At 34.2% G+C, this 26,536-nt stretch overlaps 1 protein-coding gene across 2 annotated transcripts in view; it reads right to left on the bottom strand.

Moving 5' to 3' along the window:
* The window catches only part of CADM2 (cell adhesion molecule 2), a 1,164,623-nt gene that overhangs the window by 128,497 nt on the left and 1,009,590 nt on the right, over window positions 1–26,536 (bottom strand). For both annotated transcript variants that reach the window (XM_004371338.1, XM_004371337.1), the window contains one exon: window positions 14,653–14,823. In XM_004371338.1, the coding sequence (XP_004371395.1) occupies window positions 14,653–14,823 (171 nt within the window). The remainder of the gene's footprint in view (window positions 1–14,652; window positions 14,824–26,536) is intronic.

A 26,536-nucleotide genomic window follows, 5' to 3' on the forward strand; every position in this document is an offset into this window, starting at 1 on the left:
GATTTGCCTTGGCTCTGTGTGATCTGTAAATTATAAAACCTATCTGACAATGTTACTGAATTCTATGCCATGTTTAACCTGCCAGTCTGTCTCTCTTTTTTTCCTCTCAAATCTTCCTCTTACATTTTTTCTTTTTTGACAGTGTAAATATTCTTTTAAAATCTATTTCTTTATCTTATTTATTAAAATATATCCCTTTCATGCACATATTCCTCTCATGCACGAATAACACAAAAATGTCCCCACAGTAATATTTTTTGGAAACTTTTAAGTATTTTGCCGATGAAAAAAAGTAGTAAATCTTTGCCTTATAGTAATCTTAGAAAGGTTTATAAATAAAATAATTTATTTAGCACGCTTACAAAGATCTGTTTGTACTTACATCAATATTAAAGGAAATATGTATCAATTCACATTTGTGAAGACACTTTAGAGTTTACTCTAAAATAGTGGTGCTCAGTGTGGGTCATTTTGCCCCCCAGGGACACTTGGCAATGCCTGGAGACATTTTGGTTGTTATCTGGTGGGTAAAGGACTGGGATGCTGCTAAACTGGCTACAATGCACAGCACAGCTTTTCCCAACAAACAATTATCTGACCCAAAATGTCAAGAGCTCTAAAATTGTTTACATTTACTTATTCATGTCTATATATCTCTTCCTCATTACAACAGATTGGGAGCGACCAGAGAAGTGTGAAAATTGTGTGCATTGACATGGGATGCTTGTCTTTTCTCATACCTCTGTTTACTCTTGAAATGAAGGAAATGCTTAATACTCTGGGTTCAGCCATCATGATACTTTTGAAATAAAAAGTTATAAATCAAACTCAATCCACACTTCAACACCCACCACTTTTTATTAGGAACATTGGCTTGATATATCAAGAATTAACTCAGGACTATTATAGCGGCAGCACCATCAGCTACTCACTTCTTCTGGGTAAATCTGGCTTTTGTTTTTTTTTAATCCAATTTATTTTTTCTTTATTGAAATTTTGTAATAAAGCTAAAACTCCTACTTTCCTTTCAATTCAAACTTTCTTTTCATAATTTTCAAAACTATCAGGGATGTTTCCTTCAACAGTGTGTTAAATGCCTTTTTTCTAGTGAAAATTTACCCTTGGGTCACTCTTGTTATTTAACAAATATTTGTTAAATTCCTGTGCATTCTGGACACTCTATTACTACTATACAAGTGTTATAGGTTCATAACAATAGTGTCGCAAAAAAATTGTCTCAATAAAAATGATAAATTATAGTTAAAAATAGTATAAAGTTAAAATAATGTAGGTACCATTGCAGTCAAATGAAGCACTATGGAAGTTAACCTACTGCCGTTGAGTCAATTTCAACTCATAGTGGCCCTATAGAACAGAGTAGAAATGTCCCATAGGGTTTCCAAGGAGCAGATGGTGGATTTGAAAGCCGATTTCTTAACTACTGCACCACCAGGGCTCCATGGAAGTTATTAGAGGAATAGATTACACACATTTGTCCAAAACAAAGAAAATTTCCTAGAGAAGTAGCATTTGAAATAATTCAAATACAGAGTATTTGAAGCAGCTGAACTTCTCTAGAGGTAAAGAAAAGGATGGGATTTGAGGCAAAGGGAATATGAACAAAATATTCATGTATACAAAAAAGTAGGCTTTATAGAAGGTGTCTAGAAATACTGAAAAGTGTAGGGTATATTATCTAAAGAAGAGTACTACGAGCAACATTATAGGTGGTTATATTTTCAAAGTCTGGAATATTAAGTTGAAGAATTTGGACATTGTGTTAGAGGCAATAAAAACTCTGCAGTTTGTGAGTAGGTGTGTATCAGGCTCAGAATCAAATTTTAGGAAGACATATTTGGTATCAATGGATGAGGGAGAGACTGGAAATAAAACATCTCTATTATAAAACCGAGCTACAAGCAAGATCTAAAAATGTTGAAAAAAGTAGGAGTAAAACAAAATAAGTAAGAGATGCATCAATATTTTTGTTTCTTCTAATCAATAAATTTTTACAGTTGTTGGTTGTATAAGTACCCCATTTTAAGCACTATTTCTCTATAGTGTATGTCATTTATTATCCTTACTAGTATTTCAGCTTAAAGTCATTCAGTTTTTCCAATATGTTTTTCCTGTTATTAGAATAACTATAAAATATTTAGGGAATAAAAAGTTTGTCATATAAAAAGATCTCACGTATTAATGGCCTGACGTAGCAATAGAAAATGCATAGTTTTGATACAGCATTAGTAGTAGCTGAACTAATAGTAGCTTTGGAGGGCAGAAACAAATTGAACTAGTTGACAGCTTCAACAGTGAAGACTGATTACTTGGCAAAAGCATTAGGAAAGCCACTTGTCACATTTCAACACCAGATAAGACAATTTGACATTTCAAGACTCACTTCTTGAAGAAGAAAAAAAAAAAAAAATCCATACTGTTATCTTTTGAAGGAAAAAATATAACAAGAACTCATTGTGTCACTAAATATTTTTAAACTGTTTATTACGTTGATGCTATTTTAAAGACAAATCATGGAAGGCGCTGTGAAATAAATGTGTCGTGGTGACACACTAAGAAATAGTGAGTAGTGAAATGACATACTACTATTAAGTTGTTTTAGGTTTTATACATCTGTAATGGAATGGCCTAAGCATCCAATGTTTATTCAACAAACCTAAAATATTCCTAAGTGATGCAAAGGTTAAGTCAAAGATGATGGTGTTACATAAACCTATACAGCTCAGTGTGGAAATTGGATATATAACTTCTTGTTTTTTAAGCATTTAACCAACTATCAGATTTGTTTTTATTTCATACATTATCTTATCTTCCAAATGTCCCCTTATACAAACTTTGGTGACTATGGGAAAATCTAAAATTATCATTGATAACGATCATCACCATAACAATAATAGTAATCAGAATGATAATCTTTAAAGTTAGGGGCATATTTTAAATATATTTAAATTGAAAAAGATTCTATCAATATAGTTATGATTGATTGTCTCCATGAAATCTCTTCTTTCAAATCAGGACATTTTATTTGTAGCTTTTATTTATGGGGTGGGGGGAGTATTGTAAGCATTGTTTTTATTTTCCTGACATTACCAAATTTAAGTTTGATTTTCCTCACTGTTAGTGAGTAGGAACTATCCTAGGCAAAATTACAAAGAAAACAATCTTCGTAAGTCTTCTTTTTACCTATCTCTCAGGTGCCCAGTTTGTATCTTCAGGCTTTTTCCATTCCTCCTTTTCACATCATAGAGAAGCCATAGAAAGTATTTGCTAAACTTGTTTGCACTGATAAGGTGTAACAAGTTACTGTCCCCATAGTTATTTATAATAATGATAATAATAGAAAGGCAACTATTTATAATGTGTTACTCAATTTAATGCTTACAAAAAGCTAGGAGTAGGACACTTTCAGATGAGGATATTGAGGCTTAGAGTGTGTAGCCTGAGATCACATAGAGAGGGATGCTTTGATTGCAACATTGCTTTACCTGACTTCAGAACTTGAACTCCTGAAAAATGAAATACAGATTTTTAAGGCCACATTGCGTTTAAAATGCTTTTAAAAGTTTCTATTTAGCCCCAGGATGTTGGTAACTTGTATCAGGACACCAAACATTGTAGTCACTATAGAAAGCTTGCCCCATCCTTCCAAAGACACAGCTAAGGAATCCACGCGCCCCTGCACACCACCCCACTAGTCACTCCCATCTGCGCATCCTCGACTTAAACCAAAAACTACTTCTCAACTTCTAAAATTTTAGTCATAAAATAAATTTGAAAATGCATTTGGATGACAGAATTCAACTTCCTTCTGCTCTATAACTGTAACTTAAACATCTAACCTTGTTCTAAAAATATAAATAAAATTTCCCCTCCTAAGTTAACTAAGGCTAACCCTTAGTATATTATTAGAGTGAAGTAGCCTCAATTTTTGTTTCAGAGTTTCTTTCTGAAACAATTCTAATTATGTATGAGGATTAATATTTCATGTTTTTTTTAATTCTTCGTTAGTGGTTCTCCACAAAACAAAGAGAAAATTTACTTTTAAAAATAGATTTAAACTCATTCTACCTTGCAATTATGATATGAAAACATTTGCTCCTTATATAAATCTAAGATGTATTGCAAAATTTTAACCAGCTAACCGGTTGCCTTCAGGTTGACTCTGACTCTGGTTCACCGCAACCCTTTGCCTGTGAGAGCAGAATTGTTTTCCACTGGGTTTTCAGTGGCTGATTTTTCAGAAGTAGATTGCCAGGCCTTTCTTCCAAGATGCCTCTGGGTGGACTCATACCTATGACCTTTCAGTTAGCAGTCAAGCTCATTAACTGTTTACACCACCCAGGGATATCTAATGAAATTTTAGTGTTACAGTATGTCTTATAAGGAGCCCTAGTAACACACTAGTTAAGAACTAGGCTGCTAACTGGAAGTTTGGCAGTTTAAACCCACCAGTCATTTCTCAGGAGAAAGATGTGGCAATCGGCTTCAGTAAAGATTACACCCTTGGAAGCCCAATGGGGCAATTCTCCTCTGTCTATAGGGTGTCCATGAGTCGGAATCAACTAGATGGTACACAATAACAACAGTATTTCTTATATCTTGAAAAATCTTCCAACTTCAGCATCTTAGAAATTTCTTCACCATTACTCATCAGTTAAAGAGCCCTGGTGGTGCAACAGTTAAGTACTCAGCTGCCGTTCAAAAGGTTGGTGGTTCCAACTCACCCAGTGGCTCCGTGGGTGAAAGATTTGGCAATCTGCTCCTGTAAAGATAACTGCCTAGAAAATACTATGGGGCAGTTCTACTCTGTCATGTAGAGTCACTATGAATAGGAATCGCCTGGACAGCACCACCTAAAAATAACAACTCATCGATTATTCTTAACTATGCTAAAAGGAATAAAGTAATAAGAAAATGCAAGAATCATTAAATCATCTAGAGCTGTAATTTTTAAATATAATAACATTTAAATGCAAAACAATGAAAATTAAATAAATTTTAAACATCAGTTCCTCGGGAGCGACATTTCAAGTGTTGAATAGCCACATGAAGTTGGCTATTGGTTGGTGTTTTGGGACAGGTATAAAACATTCCTATCCTTGTAAAGAGTGCTATGGGACAACGCTGGGGTAGGATGATGCAATAGTGATATAAGTCATCGCTATTGTCCAATCCCTGTTTACTTATAAGATTGGCCAGAGTTTTTCATTTTCTTTCATACAGATATTAAAAAATCTGGAAACCTAACCTTATCTTTGTAGTTCTGTTTGTTGATTTATCTGTTGTTTTAGCATTTATGATCACAGTGGAGAAACGGGAATCTTCCATTTTCTGCTCGTAACGGCAAGAAATGGAAATTATCAAAGGAAGACATCTAAAAATTATTAGATAAATGCAGAAAGAAAATAATAGCTCTCAAGACTCTAATAATGATGGTAAAATAGAAATCTTCAGTAATGATATTGTAGATGAATTTTATCAAATTCAAATATCAATGGGTGAACAACTTTTTTCTAAGGAAGCAAAAGGAAGGACTCCATAACACAATATTTTGCAATCACTCAATATTGCTACAAGGAAATGTGACAAAATTCTTTCATCTCTTATGATGTTTGTGCACAGGAATGTACTTTACATAGTTCATATGTGGATATATGCTAAAGGTATTGGATAATGAAGGTGAAGAAATGAAAAAAATCATTTTGTTTTTCATTTTAATTGGTACTTATAAATCTAAAAATGAAAATGGTTTGCAATTATGGAGCAAAGGTATTTGTCCTCTTCAGCAAAAGGACGAATCATCAAAGTTTTTTTTTTTTTTAAAGTATTGCATTCTGACAGTGCAAATGCAAGAAGAACCAGGAGCAATAATCAGGAGCAATAACAAGGAGCAGTGTGCATTAGAGATGTATTTGAAATCTGGACTCAGTATTTACAAGATGAAAACATTCCAGGATCATTTATGACAGTAAATGATCAGTTAGTTGAATACAAAGGCTGCTGTCTATTTTGGATATGTATACCACCAAACCCAGGAAAATACAGAATAAAAGTTTGGCTTTGCCAAGTTTAAATTATTTTTAAATGTCTAAAAATGTTGGTTTTCACTCTCTATTTTTATATACATAAAGTTTTCAAAAGATTACTTAAAATCTAAAGGAAAATTTTAAAAGTCTATTTAGATCCAGATGGCAAATGGTGATGTTAATCTTTCTTGATATATCAAGGGTTAATCCAGCAAGATTTAATATATTGATTGATTACATTTTTTTCCCTAATCATTCATTTTCCCTGGAAATACATGTGTGTGTTATAGGTTATTCACTAAATAGAACTAGAACAATTGCAAAACCCTGGGAAATTAAACATGTGGTAACTTTGGGGGAAAAAAAGCCCATAACCATCTTCTAAAAATAAATTTTTTAAGTGGAATTAGCCACTATAGGACAAAAAAAAAGAAATCTGTTTGATTTTTTGCTTCTGGTTTCTGAAAAAGGAAATATTAATTAAGGTGCTCTTGTCTTTCTAAAATAGCCAGGCTACACTTAAACATGTGTAGTAAGTAGGAAACTACACAGGTCCCACCTGGCAACAGGCCTCAGGAGGAGGTGGTGGATGATGCAGTCATGCATATTCACTGATTGGATCAGTCATAACTATGCAGCAGGGCCCAGTTATGCATATGCATGAGGTCGCAATGACTAAAGGATCCTGGACTTTGGAGCTTCCTCTTTTGGGGCTTCCTGGATTGATGAGAACATCCATGAATGGGAGAGGGTGGCATGTCCCTGGGGACAATGGAGGCCCTGTGCTGGGAACTCTCCCCGATCTTGCCGGATGTGTCTCTTCACTTGTATCTTTTCTTGTTATAATAAATAAGTAACTGCAAATTAGGTTATGATCTCCTTGAATTTTGTGAACCATTTTAGAAAATTAACCCATCCACAGGAGCAATGAGACTCTGACTTAGGTTGGGGTGACTAATTGAAAGGAGGGTTGAACAGACAGTCATAAAGGACAAAGTCCTAACTCCTGAAGACACAGCTGGGTGGCTGGGTAACAGAGAAAGGCTGTACAGGCAGCTGATGAAGGATAGAGTCCTTCTAGCTTGTGGTCCAGAGAGAGATAGAGGGGGTCCAAAGTGTAAGGAGTTGTGCAGACTCCTGAGCTTAAGTTAATACCCAATGACCTGGCTGTTTTAACCTAACTCTCGGTAGTTAAGGTGAGAAGGAAGCGCCACAGAAGTGGCTGATGACGAGGATCTTAGAGATATGGGAAGGTGATGCCTGGATCCATTTCTAGGTGGGAGTTGGATCTATACTGACCCTTGCCACACAGTTAGTGATAAACGTGGGATTTACCCACTGTGTCCCTTTAGTAGTGTCATTATTTAGTTACCAGCATTGCAACCACTAGTTTGAAAGTTAAAATATTTATATATGTATTTGATTTTATTTGTTCAAATCATTTTTGTCTCATTTAATTATCCTTGTTTTAGTCTCTATTAAATTGACTGAAAAGAAATAATTGAAAAAGATATGTTGGCATCTATACTATATACAGTTTCCAAATTTTGGTGCTATTTTTGATTATCTCTTTATGAAATTAATTTGCATGTTTAATATAATTTTAAAACTTTCAAAACATTTTATAAATGCATACTTTATTATAAGCTTAATTAATAAAAGCCACTTTAGAATACATACATACATATAATAAATACAATATTTATTATTGTTTTAATTGTGCAATTTGCACTCTCATATATATATACTCCTTCACTGAGATTTAGTAAAACAAAATGGAACAAAAATGTTTCAATGAACTAAAAACACTAATTATTTGAATCTCTACATTTAAGTGGTGTAAAATACTTGATGATTCTACTCTTTTGATAATTTGATATTGAAGAGACTAAGCAAACTATTCCTAATGTTTATAAAAGAAAAAAAAATTATTCCTAGAACAAAATGTGCCTGTATTACGTTACTGTGGGTTACATTACAAATGAATCTATCTTCCCTGAAAGAGCTTCAAAATCTTTTCTGTTCTTACAAGATGTCGCACATCTCAGGCTACATTTATTAATGTAGTTAAATGCATCTTTTGCTAAACTGTATAGATTAATTTATGCTTCTATAATGCATATATTCTATGAGCTTTGTTCAATTATTTTTGGCTCTATTAAAAATTGTTTTATGGCATTCCCGGCATAAATGAGCCATTTTGTTAGAAGGGCAAATGGTTTATTTTAATTTCTGGAAAAGTGATGTTAAGATAGCTTTCTTTTCACCTTTCATGGATCCTTTTATATCCTATGACTCTAGACCATAGATAATTCCTGGTAGACAAGGTAATTAGATCATCAGCATTTCACAAATGAGATGCCAGATGACTGAGATGATTATTTTAAAATGCTACTTAGAACATTCACCTTCTTATCTAATAAACCTATAGAGCCTGAAACATTTCATCAAGTGCTCTCTATAATAAATAGAAAAGTAGTGGAAGCATAATTGATATAACTAGGACAATTTAAAATAACGTGTCCTAGGCTAGAGAGATATACAGGTTTTTGAAGGGTGGATTGAGTAGATGTATGTAACTAATTTTTTTTTTTTTAAGTAAAACGTGACAAACAACTAAAAACTTCATTTGATGAAGAATCTCTGCTGGCATTTGAAAATATTTCTGTTCTGTATCCTGTATACCTACAGTGGTAATGAAAATAAAAACAGCATACTTAAAAAATCCCCAAACTTGCCTCACTGAATGTCTTCTACTCTAACCAGAGTTTTATTTATTTATTTATCTGTATCTATTTTACTGGATTAAGTGGAACTAAAGGGAGAACTGATCAAGTCCAGAAAAGTAGCAGAAGTGTAGTGTTCAGAACGTACTTACTATAAACCCATTGCCATCGAGTTGATTCTGACTGATAGCGACCCTACAGGACAGAGTAGAACTGCCCCATAGGGTTTCCAAGGAGCAGCTGGTGAATTCAAACTGCTGACCTTTTGGTTAGCAGCCTTAGCTCACCATAGCTCTTAACCACTGTACCACCAGGGCTCTAGACACAAAACAATGGGATTTAAAACAGCAAAACAAAGAAAGCATCTCTTTAGAAATATTTTGTTACATTTTTAAATGCAAACCATTAGGGAGAAAATGGATTAACTGTATTCTTCATTTGCATGTTAACTAGAATAAAAATATAATTTCAAGTAGAGAAAGGTCAGGACTGTAGATTGATCATTTAACCCCTTCTAAAGATATAATTTTAGCAACAAGTGAACTGACAATTTTTCTGTTATTTTCAAGTTACATAATGCATTTCTTATTTTCATTCACAATTAACCTAATTGATCCCATTTAAACAAGCAGTTTTAACTCCTTTCCTCCCTCCCTCCCTCCGTCCCTCCCTCCCCCCTCTCCCTCCTTCGCTCCCTCCCTCCCTTCCTTCGTTCCTTCCTTCCTCTCTCTCTTTTTTCTTTTTGTTGTTTGGGTTAAATTTGTTAAGGCTCACATACAGGGTCTCCTTTATGGGCAGCTTTAACTATTTTCTTTATTTTAAAACAGTCATGACAAGCATGTGCAAATAGTTACATTTATAGGCAAAGCATGACACCATTATTAAATATGAACTAATAAACAAATCTTAATGATAGCATATGATTTCACGATTAGATGAAATATATAGAAAACAGACTTTAAAATACACACACACGCACACACACGCACACACACACACACAAACACTTAAATCTGGGCTCTTCTTCTTCCATGTTTGTATCTCAATGTCACAGTACTAAAATGCTTTCTCAGAACACTCATTATTCCGAAACAGTTTACTAATCTGTCTCTTGAGTTTTTCGTTTTCAGTAAGAGTTGGCTTTTATGTAGTTCTTGTCAGTGTCACATATAAAAGATGAACATTCAGTTATGCATATTTTCTTGTTTTCTGTGTTTTGTGCATAGTTCTTTTGTTAGTGCAGATACATTATTCCTACTGAGAATTAAATAAATTCTGACTCATCCAATCTGTTCCTAAAGAAATTAAATCAGACAAATAAAAATCATTGTTTCAGAGATTTGTGTAAAAAATAGGAAGATGAATCAGAATTTTCATCTATAAGAGAATGGCTTTTTGCACTGCTCAGGTGCAAAGTCCGCTGTTACAAATAAGGCAAAACTTGCAAACATTTGTGGTTCATAGTGATAAAGTATACATTACATTTTTTTAATTTCAGTTTTAAAAATACTCTCTTCCATCATAGTGACAGCATTTAAATTTATGATTAATATTTTATAAAGAAATAAATGTTTCTGTGATTTAATTTACAGGCTGTATCCTAAATTATTTATCATCGGGTTACCAAAGATTCAGGGTTTTTACGTACTTGGCTCTAGAAATATAGTTGCTTCTACTACTTTTTTCATAAAGCTCCTTGGTGCTAAGTGTTAAACCTTTGCTGCTTATGCTCATCATACTTGGCTTCCCACAATAATACAGGATTTTAATATCTGCTGTAGCCATAACTGTTTCCATTATTGTAGATACATATTCATTCTTGCCACTCACCACAGAAAATGATAGCAGCTCCTTTGCACTTGGGGTTCTAAATTCTAAATGTTTCTCTCTCTAATTGGGTTAGTCCTTGTGGCTATTCATGACAGGATCTTTTTAATACAATGTGGACATCAAACTTATGCTCCATAAATTATAGGTGAACCACTTTCTTCCTTTTCTAAATCCAATTCTACTTCTCCCACTTGCATCCATGGGAATTTCTATATCAAGCTGTCTTGGTTTCCTAGTGCTGCTTTAACAGAAATACCACAAGTGATTGGCTTTAAAGAACAGAAATTAATTTTCTCACAGTTTAGGAGGCTACAACTCCAAATTCCGTGCACCTCCTATAGGAGAAGGCTCTGTGGGAAGATACTCATTGGCAATCTTACATGTCATCTGTCTTCTCCAGTATATGTTTGCTTCTCTGTCTAATCTGCTCTTTTATAACATAAAAAAGAAGAAGCCCTTGTGGCACAGTGGTTAAAGCACTAGGCTGCTAACAAAAAGGTCGGCCGAACCCAACGGCCGCTCTGTGGGAGAAAGATGTGGCAGTCTGTTTCCATAAAGATTCACAGGCTTGGAACCCCTGTGGGCAGTTCTACTCTATCCTCTAGGGTCGCTATGAGTCAAGAGTTGACTCAATGACAATGGATTTGGTTTAACATTTTCAAAGAAAATACTATTCCCAGATGGGATTACATTCACAGGTAGAGGAGTTTGGATTCTAACACATATTTTGGAGTAATATGATTTAATCCATAATAGCTTTCCACCCACCTGGAGTCATGATCTATTCTTTCTGGAAACAACCATTGAGATGCTGTCGTCATTGTTCTGAGGTGTTTATAAACACCACACCCAATTTATTCAATTCGCTTTAATTTTGTTGCTGACTGTTGCTTCATGCACCCTCCTCCACCCTCCACTCCTTATTTCATCTCTGGGGAATGTTTCACATCCCTAAAGGGACATTCATCTTTATTATCAGTTAGTTTTAATTAACATCACATATTTGAATGATGGTATGCTAGATGCTAGGAAAAATAATCAAATAGATCTAGTCTCTGCCTTCTAGCCACTTGCATATTAAACCATGATAGAATAAGTTGTTATTTTTAATTGACCAGCCATTACAAGTATATAATTATTAATATAAAACTTTCTAAAAAAAATAGGCAAATCTATTGACTTCTTCCATGAAATATTGCTTAATAATGCATATTTGAAATATGGTGAAGAGCTAAAAGTGCCCGGCAAATGCACAATAGTTCCATTTTGGACTCCAAAGAAAGTGAAAAATGATCTTGAGAGCTGGCAATTGGCATCTGACAGCTAGACTGAAATATTACCAACAAACATAAACAACTCTCGGGAATATGAACAATGATCAGATAAAGCCATTCGTTTAACTAGGGTAGAATAAGACAAAGACAAGTCCATTCCACAACCAGGTCTGAAACAAGACAAAGACAAGGACACTCGGCAAACAGAAATTGGCATGATTGACTATCTTGTCTTTGTAATGGCAACTCTTGTCTTGCTTTAATATTTCTTCTTCTCGATTAAAATTCACAACATAACCAATCACTGAATTTCCCCCTAATTGCACCCAATCCATAACTCTCTTCGGAATACCCAGCAGGAGCCTAAATCCTACAATAAACCTTGTTAAGAGTGGAATTGACTCAACAGCAATATGATTTTTTTTTTTTTTTTTGGTTTAACATTTTCTTACCTAGACTCTGTGATTATCTCTTGCTGCAGCAAACCAATAAATCTAATTGTGCTTTACTATTGGTAGGTTTCTAGTAATCATTGGCTGGCAAACTTTACACTCATCATGACTTGATTTCTGTTCATTTCTTTGTTTATATACTGGAAATTGCAGTTAAATTAGTAATTAAAGATTTCTAACAAGTCTTACTTGCCTTTGTATTGTTATGTAAGTATAAAAAATGTTACATTAAAGATACTGATGATCTGAGTCCTTTTAACATATCAAATTATGTAATTATGCATAAGAAATAGAAAAGGGAAGAAAATTGACATTTATTGAAAGTCTTTTGGATCACATGCACTTTACTTCAGTATCTCATGACCCTCACAGAAGTTATCTCTCAGATTATAAATGAAGCTCAAGCAGTTTCAGTAATATTCTCAAGCTTACACTGAAAATAAGTTGAAATTTAAAGACAATGTCAATTTGGGCCATAAAGTATGCCTATTTCTGAATCTGCTTCAATGAGAACATAAGAAAAAAAATGAACCTATTAATATAATGGAAATTTTTAAAATATTATAATAAACCCAATGACTAGTAAACTGAATAATTTTTAAAAAATAATGAGCATGTCCTAATCAGATTAGATTAATACTTTATAAAAAAGTGAAGAAGAAAAAAAAACAATCCCTTGGTAGTTCTCTGATCTTTTCTAATACTATACTTTGTCCTGTCAACTCTATTCTGATCGCATTGATCTCCTTGCTGTTCTTAGCCACATAAAAACAACAGGCATGCTTCTACCTCTGGATCTTTGTTTTCTTTCCTCTGCAGTACACACACACACACACATTCACTCACTCACTTTCCTTGACACCATACCCACCTCTGCAGTTGCCCTTCTTATTGCCTTGACCTGCTTCATTTTTTCCCCATAGCACTTAGCAATATGTAAATTGCACAATAGTTATATTTATTTATGTTATGTTATATTTATTTATTTAATTTAATTTTGTTTCATTCTTTCCTAGAATGGATGCGGAATTTGTTGGCTGGAGTGATGGTGATTTTGAAACTTGGTCAAAATCTCAACTGATTTTATTGTTGTTCTTTTTTGTCCACTGCTATTACCTCAGTGGAGCCCTGGTGGTGCAGTGGTTAAGAGCTATGGCTGCTAATCAAAAGGTCAAGAGTTTGAATCCACCAGCCGCTCCTTGGAAACTCTATGGGGGCAGTTTTACTCTGTCCTATAGGGTCGCTATGAGTTGGGATTGACTCGACAACAATGGTTTGTTTGTTTTTTTAAATGGGTAACCTGAGTGCCTAGTGCCTGCTACATAGTAGGCCCTCAATGAATACTTGTTGAATAAATAAATCAACATAAAATGCAATGAGACATTTTAGTAGAACAATAATCAGAATTTCGTGTTTTAGGATTTAATGAAATATCACATAACACTCAGATTCTAAGCTCAAGCTATAATTTTATCATAGATTAAAAAAAAAAAAATCCCCAATATCTGGAAAATAGAGAAATGCAATTCAGAAAATACAAGCGCCTGTGTTCTGTTCTTTTCTACAGCTTACATATTTCACCTCATTCACTTTCATTTCTATAAATAGTTTTTCTAGGATCTTGTTAAGTACTAGAAATGCCATGATTACAAGTATACCATCTCCTAGCTGTGTGAACTTGAGTCAGTGACTCAATCTCTATATCCTTCAGTATCCTCATGAGTAAATTATGACTAATGAGAGTAACTACTTATCGGACTGTTATGAGTATTCAGTGAGTTAATGCCATTAAAGCATTCAACACTGCTCTTGGCCATTGGAGCCACCCAATTAACAGCACTATCATTAATAATGATGCTGACGGTGAATAAAACATAATAGATATGCCCTGCATTCATACAGACTTAATTTTTCACCTATAAAAAGAAAAATAGTCTTATTTTAAAAGCACAGATGAGAAGTCATATTTATATATAACAAAGCTACTTTCATATAATAAAGTTCATCAAGGCCCTTCTCAGACTTCCACCTCTCACTGATTCTGCCAAAATTACTACTCATCGGCCCACATACCTGCATACCTAAAGCAACTATTTAGAACACAGGGTTTTAATCTTATATTTCCTTTATTTTTCTTCATTGTGAAGGATGACACTCAGACATGGACTACTTTCCTTTGAATGTGATGAATACTAACGGGTGTATTTTTACTTCCTTTCACTGTAGATATTGCTGTACATTTGCTGTAATTAGGTAATATTAAAATGTAAGTGTGGACAACGAGATTTGCTGCAGAGAAAAGGAGTAAGCAGTAGTGTTCACTTACAGTGTATTTCGAGCACCTGCATGGCTACCTGAGGGGTGGCATTGAGGGATTCATGGTCTACTCTGCAGACGATGGCCACTCCATCGTCGCTCCGGTCCACTCGGAAGTCCAGTGTGCTGCTGACAGTAAATGTCTTGCGATTTGCATCCTCTTCTTTTAAATATTTTACATCTGAAAATAAAATATGAATCTTAAAATTTTGTGACATTGTCTTTCACAATTTAAAACATTTCTTTTACGCAAGCCAATACTTGAAGTATCTTTTCTCTATCTTTAATCCAAAAAAACAAAAACCCCAACCCATTGCCGTCAAGTCGATTCCAACTCATAAGATCCTATAGGACAGAGTGGAATTGCCACATAGGATTTCCAAGGAGCGGTTGGGGGTTAGCAGCGGAGCTCTTAACCACTGAGCCACCTGGGCTCCTTCCCATTTTTACCAGTTAAAAACAAACAAAACAAAACAAATATTTGTTAGTTTGACATTTAATACCTTTCAATTTAATCAAATAAAAATACAATTGCTTCAAAACTTAATTTTAAGAGAAAAATACAGAAATAAAACAAAAGGCTGAGTTACAGTCTTTTTATTCCTTTCTCTCAAAATCACCTAGATTATAAGTAGATGCAAGGCTTCTTTATATTCCATTTGAAAAATGCAGGTCATTTTACTAAATTAGTGTCCTCTTCTAGACTTAAATTGTACTGAAAGATAATCTTAATTATCTAAGCCACAAGCACAGTTGGGAAAAGCAAATTCACAACTATCTGGTTATATCTGAGCTATGATTTTAACACGAACAATGTGAGGTGAAGATAAATCTCTAAAGAAAATCTAAGATGAGAAAGTTGTCACATTTGGTAGAGAAAAGAAGATGCCCATTCATCTGAATATTTTGAATAGTTAAATATACCTTTACGGTAGAATTTACATTGAGATAAAATGCTGCCCACTTGGCTAAGGAATCCATTTCAGCATGAATGAGGCACTTTCCTCAAGACGTGGATTCACTTACGGATATTTAAATTTATTGTGCATGCTTCAGACTCACTGTTAAATGGTATACTTGGGGATTATTTGTTCTTTGTGGAAAATATCTTTAGTAATATTTTCATTTAATTTGAAATTTCTCAAATCTGAAGCATCTGATAAGTAGAGGGCAATTTTAACAGATTAGAAAGCAAAATGATAGGCTAAGGTTAAGATGTCATTATGATAAGATCTTACAAATATTTGAAGGGAAAAATGTGTTCAGTTCTCTTACACTTTTATTTTTCACATTGTTCAAAATCAAATGGCAAATTATATTTTTAGAAAAATGGCTTCTTTTGCACAGAATGCATAAAATGCTTGATTGTACTAAGTATTTTTATCATTTATATTAAAAACATTAAAAGAAATATATTAATGGCGTACTGAACAATGAACACAAGTAATCTAAGTTCAGCTTCTCCATTTTGGTGCTTTATACAAAGATCTTGACTTTTAAAGTAATTCTGAATTTCCTGTGGATATCTGTATCGTCTATTGAGTTTTACTTATTTCCAGAGAAGTACTACTATCATATTGATTGATTTTAAGAAAAAAAAAATTAAAATAAATAATGGTAAAGAATAAAGTCAGATAAATGTTATGCCTTGGTCTAAAAAATGCATATGTGTGTAATTGTGTTTACATGTTATTATGCCAAAATTTACCTAATTAAGATATTTTTACCACAAGAGAGTTTTATGTACATTAGGTGCATTTTGAGAGCAGGAAAAATCCTTAACATTTGGAAAGGGGGAAGGAAGCATAAAATATCAAATCTGTCCTTTAACTATAAATACATCACACAAGAAATGAGCTTTTATGTAGCATTTGTTCATTAACATGTATGTGTATGAAATATCTCATCTCATTTTTGCTGACAAAATCCAATGACTGAAATTTTTTCATTTGAAAATTAGGTTCATCAAGCTCAGTTCTAATATTAGAATAAAAGACAAAATCTTTTCCTTACAGTCAAAATATGTCATGATAATACAGATGCATTTCTACATCATTGCTAATATTAAAAAAATTACAAAGTTCTTTTACTTTTGAATGTCTCATAGATTTATACAAAAATGTCTCCTCCATTTTTACTTTGTGTTTTCTGTCCTATAAATCTATGCCTAGTGTTTTCTTGTTCCTAGCTCTAAACAGTGGTAGAGAAAATTTAGATCTCTTGACAAATCATTTTATAATTATTTCATACAATATATGAGAAATTATTTCAAGATATTGCCAGCTAATTGTTTAATTTTAATAACAGCTGTGATTTTAAGAATCCACACATCTGCTTCCTTTAGCTGTTTTCTTTATAAAACTATCATTTAATGTAATACTAATTGGACACATAAAATTTGATAGCAACTGCATATAATGTGAAATGTTAATGAGCATCATCCAAATAAAATAAACAAAAGTATAATTTGTTGTTTTTAATATTAGCTGTATGTGACAGCTTATAGGGTTACTAGAAGTCATAAGATGAACAGAAACAAAGCATTTAGTAGCACCCACCTTAATATATTTTCCTATATTTTATATGAGCCTCTTCTCCAAACAAGCCCTCAGGAAATGGTACTTAAAAGTTACCTTTCTTCATAGTTCCTGACTTTATAAAATAGCTGATGTGTTTCATTATAGAACCAATATAAGCTGTATTTGTGTTTTATACCTGATTTGCTGATTTCATGTGTTCTTGTTCCATGTTCTATCCTGTTTCAAATTTTTTCAATTTTATTTTTTCCTCCTTTGGGATGTTAGTACATTACATTGTGGTCTAGAGCAGTGCCTCTCAAAATGAAATGTGCATATGAATCAGCTGATGATACTGTTAGGCTGATTCTGATTCATTAGAGGCTATGGCCTGAGCATCTGCTGTTGATTCACGGAGTATATATTGAGAAGCCAGGGTGTAGCTGATATATTGACACGACAGGCACACTCAAAACCAGACGTAAACAGGGACTTTTGAGACTTACTCTTCCCACCTGACTCCTTTTCTTTTAAATTGCCTCCCTTCATAAGCTATCATTCTAGCTTTACTACTTTAAAAAATAAATATTCCCTCTTTTTTCACATTTTTCAAAATATAGATGTCATATTATTATATATTAGTGGAATGACGAGCAAAAATCGAGGACAAACAATAAACAGAGGTATTTGTAAACTTCCTTTTCTTCAGTATCCTTTCAGCCACTCTTCCATTTTCTCCCAATGGAATTTCTAGATATGTAGGCACTAATTCTTAAATAATCAGAACAGTGGTTGTTTTTCATGAGTGATTGTTGGGAACTGACTGGGAAGAGATACATAGGAGCCTTTGGGGAAGACAGAAATGCTCAATATCAAGATAAGGATAAGGGTTACTCTGGTTTATTATTTTGTCAAAACTGGATAGTTAGGAATACTTTATTTCAATTTATGAAAACTCTACCTGAAAAAACTAAGGGTTGCAAAAAAAATTCATAATAATAACAATTGAGTGGGGAACAGAGATAGAGATAAAAGAATAGTAGGATGTTGCTAATTTTGAAACAGTGATGGGTAGAAAGTGTTGCATTATACTGTTTTGATCTTTGTATATATTAGATTTTCTATATAAAAAATGTTAAGAAAAATTGCCTAGGAAAATTCCTTAAGAATGCTACTCGAAAAATATTATTTTCCTGAACATTTCTTGGTGAAGTACCAAAGACAGAATTTTGATCCAATCTAAACAGACCCAAGAAAATGATACCACCATTTTTACAAAGGAAAATCCTTTTCTGCATCCTGTACTAAGTAGCCTACTATATCAGACACCATCCGAAGTGCAAGGCCAAATGTCTACACTAGGCAAAAGTGGAAACTTAGATACAGCTAACCCGTACTGCAAAGCTGTAGGGTCTCAGTGTATACCCCAGTAATAGATGCTTATTTAGAACTTAAACTTTATGCTTAGTTTCAGAGGTAGGGTTAGTGAGAGTGGTTTTGATGGATCGGATGATAATTTCAGTAGAAGAAATCAAGAAATATATTCTGGACATCCATCTCTGTTACTAATTGACTTTAATGGTTCGATATTATTGTTAGTGAGCTGGATACATATGTTCTTTCCACAATGAACATAAACTATGAGCATGATATGATATAACCTGGCTTTATCTATTTATTTATTTTTAATGAAGTGGCCTTATTGGACAACTGGACATAATGCTGGACATGGACAGCTCAACATAAGTTCTGTAGATAAAATTTCCTAAAACTAAATACATAACTTTTAGAAGATATATGACTCCTCACCATTTCTTTTAATTGACATAAAATCAGTATGTCTGGCTAACTCAATCCGTAATATTAGTTTCCTATGGAAGCCATAACAAATCACCACAAAGTGAGTAGCATAAAATAACAGAAATTTATTCTTTCACAGTCCTGGAGGCAAGCTGTCAAATACCAAGGTGGGGCAGGGCCATGTTCTCTATGAAGTCTCCAGGAAAAAATTCTTTTTGCCGATTCCTATCTTTTGATGACTCCTGGCAATCCTTGGCATCCCTTGGCTTGTGGCTGTGTAACTGCAATCTCTCCTTCCATCTTCACATGACCTTCTCCTTAGTGCTTGTCTGTGTCTCTGTGAATCTTCTCCTCATCTTATAAGGACATCAGACCTACAGGACTTAGAGCCCAAGCTAAACTATTATTACCTTATCTCAACTAATTACTTCTGCAAAAACCTTATTTAAAATGTTCTGAGCTCCCGGGTGGACATGAATTTTAAACCCAGTACAGATGCATATTTTACGTTTATCTTGGAGAAACAAACTCGGATAGCCCTGATGGCAAAATGGTTAAGCACTTGGCTGCTAACAGAAAGGTCGGCATTTCAAACCCACCCAGAGGCTCCGCAGAAGAAAGACCTAGAATCTGCTCCCATAAAAACTACAGGCTAGAAAACCTATGGGACAGTTCTACTCTGTCACATGGGGTCCCTATGAGTTGAAATCGACTCAGCAACACATAAGAACAATGATCTTGGAGAAAACGTCAATATGTATATTTCTTAACTTAAGGTTAAGTGTTAAAAAGGTGTTTTACAAACCACTTTGCTTTAATATTCAAGGTAAACATTTGGTTTTACATCGGCTCTAAATTTTCTTCAGGCCAAAAATAATGAGGTCGTGTCTTATATGACAGAACTTTACAGTTGGGTAACTACTTTCATCTGTTCATTGAAGACCTCAAAAAGAATTCTTGAGGCAAAGCTCAGCCTTGTCTGAGTACTCCTTCACACAACTTCAATCTGAAAGGGGTGGAATTTTTTAAATCCTTTTCAGAATACTCAACTTTTGTAAGAGGATAGCAGTCTTATATTATGGTGTTGGTGAAGAATATTAAATATATCACAGATTGACACAAGAACGAACAAATCTGTCTTGGAAGAAGTACAGGCAGAATGCTCCTTAGAAGGAAGATGGCAAGACTTCATCTCACATACTTTGGATATGCTATTAGGAGGGACCATTCCCTGGAGAATGACACCATGTCTGGTAAAGGAGAGGGTAAGCAAAAAAGAGGAAGACCTTCAATGAGATGGACTTACACAGTGGCTGCAACAATGGGCTTAAGCATAGCAACCACTGTGAGGATGGCGCAGGACGAGGCAGTGTTTTGTTCTGTTGTACATAGGGTTGTTATGAGTCAGAATTGACTTGATGGCACCTAATAATATATAATACAGCAGTCTTAATCCTGGTTCTTAAATGATTCTTAAAGCTATGGTTCCACCATTACTTGCCAACAAAGAATAGCTGTTAAATTTGGCAAAGAATATTACTGAAATTCAGTTCTTGTTAATAGATATCAAAAGATTAGGTAACAGAAATAGTATTTATGGAGGATTGATGGAGGGGAGGTGCTTCATTACTCTGTTTTTTTCTAAAATTTCTCTCAATTTATTCAGACAAGCAGAATATTATATCTTCTTATCAAAGTGTTGTTAAATGTTACCCCACAGGTCTGCACTCAGGGATGCTATATGAATCAGTAGCATGAATCTTGCTGCATGTTGTCTACTTCATGTGAGCTCACAGATAAACTTTTTCTCTCTACTCTCAATATTAGAAAAAGTTGAACCTCTTCTGTGCAACTGGCTTGTGAATATGATCATTAACCGATCATGTCTCTTCTTATCAGTAGCTAGAAAGTATTAACAAAAGATTGTGATCCACCACTGGCAAATGTTAAAAGCTTTATAAAAAGAATTTGCTTACTAATATGACTTCATATTTCATCTTAATTTTCTATAATAATTCAGCTTTTGTTCCATTTTCAATATCATTATTTTTACATTGGTTATATAAATTGTATTCATTCATTACTTCTAGGACAAAATGAGTTATAAGTAAATAGTCAATGTTCTTCAAAGGCATTGGACCCAGGGCAATCATGCATTGATGGCTCATGAGCAACATTTGAATATTTATTTAGATTTAGTGCCTTAGAAGAACACTAAGAAATTGGTTGCTGAGTTCTGGAGAACAACCAGTAGGGACTGGGTCGTCTCCTTTGAAAATTGCTAAGGTAAAATCTGAAGTCATGTTCACCTAAGTGATTCATTAGTTCTATATTTAAAACCCTTGAGCTCTTACCATGTGTCTGACACCATACCAGATTCTGCATGTAAAAAGTTAAATAAACAATGGAATCCTTGTCCAGTGAGGGAGATAGGCATATAAACACATTATTTAAATATTAAAAAAAAATTAGTATGTTCAGAATACCAAGGAGAACAGAAGCTTGAGACTTAACAATATTGGGTCTCCCTCTGATCCTTACCCCATTGAAAATATCTTTAGTAGGAGTATGGGAGACAGGCTCTTATGGTTGCTTAGGATATTAATTAACAATTTCTTGTTAAAGTCCAAGAGAGATCTTGAAATGTTCTTTTTTGACAGTGAATGTGATGCCATTCCTCTTCAATTTGTCATTCCCTGCATAGTAGACCCTATGATTGTCTGATTCAAAATAGCCAATACCAGTCCAATTCAGCATTAATGAGCTCAAAGATGTCACCTGGTACACCTGACCCAAGCCATGGTACTTTCAATCGTCTCATATGCATGTCTATGCTGGACAAAGAATAAGGAAGACCGAAGAATTGACGCATTTGAAATATGGTGTTAGCAAAGAATGTTTAATATACTGTGGACTGCCAGAAGAATGAACAAATCTGTCTTGGAAGAAGCACAGTCAGAATGCTCTTTAGAAGTGAGGATGGCAAGACTTTGTCTCACATACTTTGGACATGTCATCAGGAGGGACCAGTCCCTGAAGTAGGACATCAAGCTTGTTAAAGTAGAGGATCAGTGAAAAAGAGGAAGACTCCTCAGTGAGATGGACTGATCTAGTGGTTACAACAATGGTTTCAAACATAAGGATTGTGAGGATGACACAGGTCCAGGAAGTGTTTCGTTCTATTGTACATAGAGTCGCTATGAGTTAGATCCAGCTCCAGGCACATGACAACAACAACAACCATGCATCATAGGATACTTTCAACAAAGTGAAAAACAATGCACAGAAAGAAGAAAACATTTGCAAATTTTATGTCTGCAAAGGGAGCTGTGTCTAGTAAGTACATAGAGAACTCTTACAACTCAGTAATGTATTAAAAAGATATAATCCAACTTTTTTTTAAAAAATGGTCAAAGGTCTAAACAGAAATTCTTTCAAGGAAGACATACACGTAGTCAGGAAGAACATGAAAAGATGCTCAGCTTCATTTGCCATCAGTGAAATGTATATCAAAACCACAATGAGATACAACTTCACACCCAGTAGGATGGCTATAAGCAAGAAGATGGATGGATAATAACAAATGTTGGTAAGAATGCAGAGAAATTAAAAACCTTATACATTATTGACTGGAATGTAAAGTGGTTCAGGCAGTCTGGAAAGCAATCTTTCAGTTTTGTAAGAGAGAAAACAGAGTCACCAGTAATACCTTTTTTTTAGTTATATAACCAAGATAAATGAAAGCATAATTCTAAGCAAAAACTTGTACCTGAATTTTCATAGGAGCATTACTTCTAATAGCCAAAACTATAAAACCCCAAATGTCCATCAACTTATGAATGGATAAATAAAATATGGTATATCTATACAATAGAATACTATTCAGCAATTAAAATGAATAAAGTACTGTCATATGTTACCTCACGGATGAACCTTGAACACATTATGCTAAAAAGCTAGTCACAAACGTCTACCCATTCTATGATTCTGTTTGTATGAAATGTCCAGAATAGGCAAAATTATAGAAATATAGATTCATGGTTAACTAGAGTTGGGAGAGATTATGGGAAAATGGAGAGTGATTGCTAACTGATATGTGGTTTCTCTCGAGATGATGAAAGTGTTCTAAAATTGATTGTAATAAGGGTTGCACAGCTCTGTGAATATACTAAACATATTGCATCATACACTTTAAATGTCAGATTGGATGATACATGAATTATATCTCAATAAAGATGTTAAATAAAAGAAAGAAAGAAATATGACTAACCTCTTGTCTGGCTGTAATTCAACACGTATACTAATAATGAACACTCGAAAGAGTTATTTTTTAAATAGATAATATAAAAACAAAAATAAGATTAGTCATTCTCTTGGAAGGAAAAGACTATGTAATGACTGTTTTTATTAAAAAAAAAAAAAAAAAGCCACAGCAGAGTATTTAGTATTCAAGCTAGTAAATAAAATAGTAGACAAAAAATGCACTTAGAATTTTACAATCCAGTTCTAACCTACTGTACTTTAGAATGATGTCAGTAATATAAACTATCTCCATAAATCCCCCATTACTGATGGAAATGGAAAAAAAAACAAACAAACAAGTTACCAACGCAGGTACTGCTACACTAAGATGTCAATTTGGCCATAATATTGTGAGAAACTATTTGAATCCAACAATTTTTATTGCTTAGAGGATTAAAGGATTATTTTTAGAAAGATCTGATTCATAAGTTTTGTAAACTATCCTCCTAGGTCCAAATATAGTCATTAGCCAAAGCTGATGGGATCAATGACCATCTTGCCCCACATTCTACAACAACCATAAAGAAGTGGATATCCATAAGAAAGCTATAGTTACAGAATCGGGGGAGGGAGGCATGTTTCTTAGCACATAAAGAAGACATGAAAGAATTTCTGGAAATAATTTGTGGAGAATCTGAACAGAGATTAAGTTTCTCCATCAGCAGTTGAGAGCTAAAATGCTAGCAAACTTTACTATTTATGTTATAACCTCAGAATTACTCAGAGACAATGAGTCCTGGATGACTGAGTTGTGTACTTGCTTTAAACCTTAAAATAAAAGCATTGATTAAGAGTAATAAATAAATTATATATATATATACACACACACACATATATGTATTGCTGCTGTATGTATACATATATATGTATACCTACGGAATGCTCACTTTTGACAGTAAGTGAAAGCTAGTCAAAAATGTATACTTATGTATCTCATTATATGCATGCAAGAACTTTCCTTTCCATTTCCACAATGTATGAATTAAGGTATCAGCCAGGGCTCTGAGGTTCAAGGTCCTCTTCCAAGCTCACTGGTTTTGACATAATTCATTTCTTTTCAGTTATATTACTGAGATTCCTGTTTTCTTGCTAGCTGTCTGCTGGGGACCACTTTCAGCTCCTAGAGGTTTTTTTACCACATGGCCTCTAGAGACAGTCCACAAGATGGCTGTTTGCTTTCTTCTAGGCCAGAAGGAGAATATTTCTGCAATTCTCCATCCTTTTTTAAAGACCTTGCTTCATTATATTAGGCCCACTCAGTATTATCTTCTTTTGGTTAACTCAAAAGGGACCACAATTACTTCTGCAAAATCTTTTTTTGCCAAATAAGATAACATAATCAAGGGAGTGATATCATAATCACAAGTCCTCTTACACTCAAGGGGAAGGGATAATACAAGGGTGTGGGTCATTGAGAGTTGTCCCAGAATTCTGCCTGCAAGCTATTTAGATGTTAATAGAAAATTCAAGATTTTATGATAGTAAATGTTCAAGCTAAAAATTACTAATCTTATCTATGGAATGAATGTGGGTACTCAGGGAGCTGATAGAGACATTTAGGAAGGCAAAGACATTTATTCTCCACATTAAATGCCAAATATTCAGACTCCTTTGCTACTCAGAAGATTAAAGGTTGCAGTGAAACCACCTATAGTTTTGGATGTAGAGCTGCCCAGAGGCACCAAGAGGATTTCTGAGTCAGAAGGTTGAGGGGAAAAGAACAACACAGAGTTCAATTAAAATTTGGATTGTTTCATTTTCCTGTTTAAAGCTTATTAAAAAAAAAAAAAAATTCTCATCATTGCCTACAGAATAAAGTCCAAGATCTTAATTTGAAATAAAATATTTTCCATGACCTGTCCTCTGCCTCCCTAATTACCTTTTTACCCATGTCTCTCACTTAAAGTTTCATAATTCAAACTATCACGATTTTACATAAAAACATGATGATCCTTTCTTCAGAAGAGCATGCCACCTACTTTTACCCACAACTCATATGATAAGTCCCTATTCTTTGTTTAAGATCCATTTACTCATTTAACAGATATTTACTGAGTGTCTATATTCATCAATGCATTGTTAAGCCTTCACCTCTCCCACAGTGTAGGGCTGTTCTCTGCTTCCGCTGTATCAAAACAGTAGCCAGTTCGTATATCTATTATTGTGTTTATTAGATCCTGTGTTTACATGTCTTTCCCCCAAGTGACCTATTCCTTTAGGATTATTCTGTTGTATTTTTTTATATATATAATTCTAATTCAGAGCTTGGTGCAATTACTCAATGATGGTTTTTAAATGTGATAATAAAAACAACAACGACAATAATAACATCTAAAATATATTTAGTGAATCCTTTTACGTAAAAACACTTTATACCTATTGGCTCATAAAATATCCTTGCAATAGCACTTGGAGGTAAGAATTATAATCGTCATTTTGCAGAAGAGAAACTACAGCTCAAAGACAAGATTTCTCTATAAGTTACTGATACCTCTCAACTTTACATTTTCTAGACCAGTGTGGTCCCCAAACAGCAGAATCACTATCACCCAGGAACTTACTAAAAATGCAAATTTTCAGGCTCCACCTCATACCTTCTCAATCGGAAAATCTGTACAGGCCCTATAATCTGAGGTTAAATGAGCCCCACTGGTGATGAGGTTGCAAGATAAAGTTTGAGAACCACTGCTCTATAATGTAATGTGGAAATACCCTGGCCAAGCAAATGTGTTGAACAACTAGTATTTTCAAGCAACTTTCGCCCAGGAACTTGGAAATTATATTCCAGGACTTCAAACCGGTTCATTCCGGTTTGACCCCCTGCTGAAAATTTGCATTTCCACTCCACCTGGGGATCTTGTCAAAATCTAGATTCTGATTCAGTATATCCGGAGTGAAAACGCAAATTCACAGCAGGGGGTCAAACCAGAATGAACCTGTTTGAAGCCCTATATTCATATGTTAGCAGTCATGGAGAGAAGACAAAGATTTGTACAGAAATACAACTCATCCTGAAAACGCAAGTCACTTGCAGGTCTACACACCCCACATATAGAGTCTGGAAATTAACACTGTGTTCATAAACTGAGCTGGTAAAAGCTTAGCTAAAATAATATAGAAAATAAACTTTGTCTTTGCCTGTAATAACTGCTTTGGAAATTACATAATGTCCTATGTTGTTCTTTATGGAACAATATTCTCCATAAGTGTCTCATCTCTCTAAAGACATCTTAAATATCTCCAGGTCCCAGATCTTGTTTTTCTTTATTTGGATCA

This window comes from Trichechus manatus, unplaced genomic scaffold (assembly GCF_000243295.1).
Source record: "Trichechus manatus latirostris isolate Lorelei unplaced genomic scaffold, TriManLat1.0 scaffold00012, whole genome shotgun sequence".
Taxonomy (NCBI): Eukaryota; Metazoa; Chordata; class Mammalia; order Sirenia; family Trichechidae; genus Trichechus; species Trichechus manatus.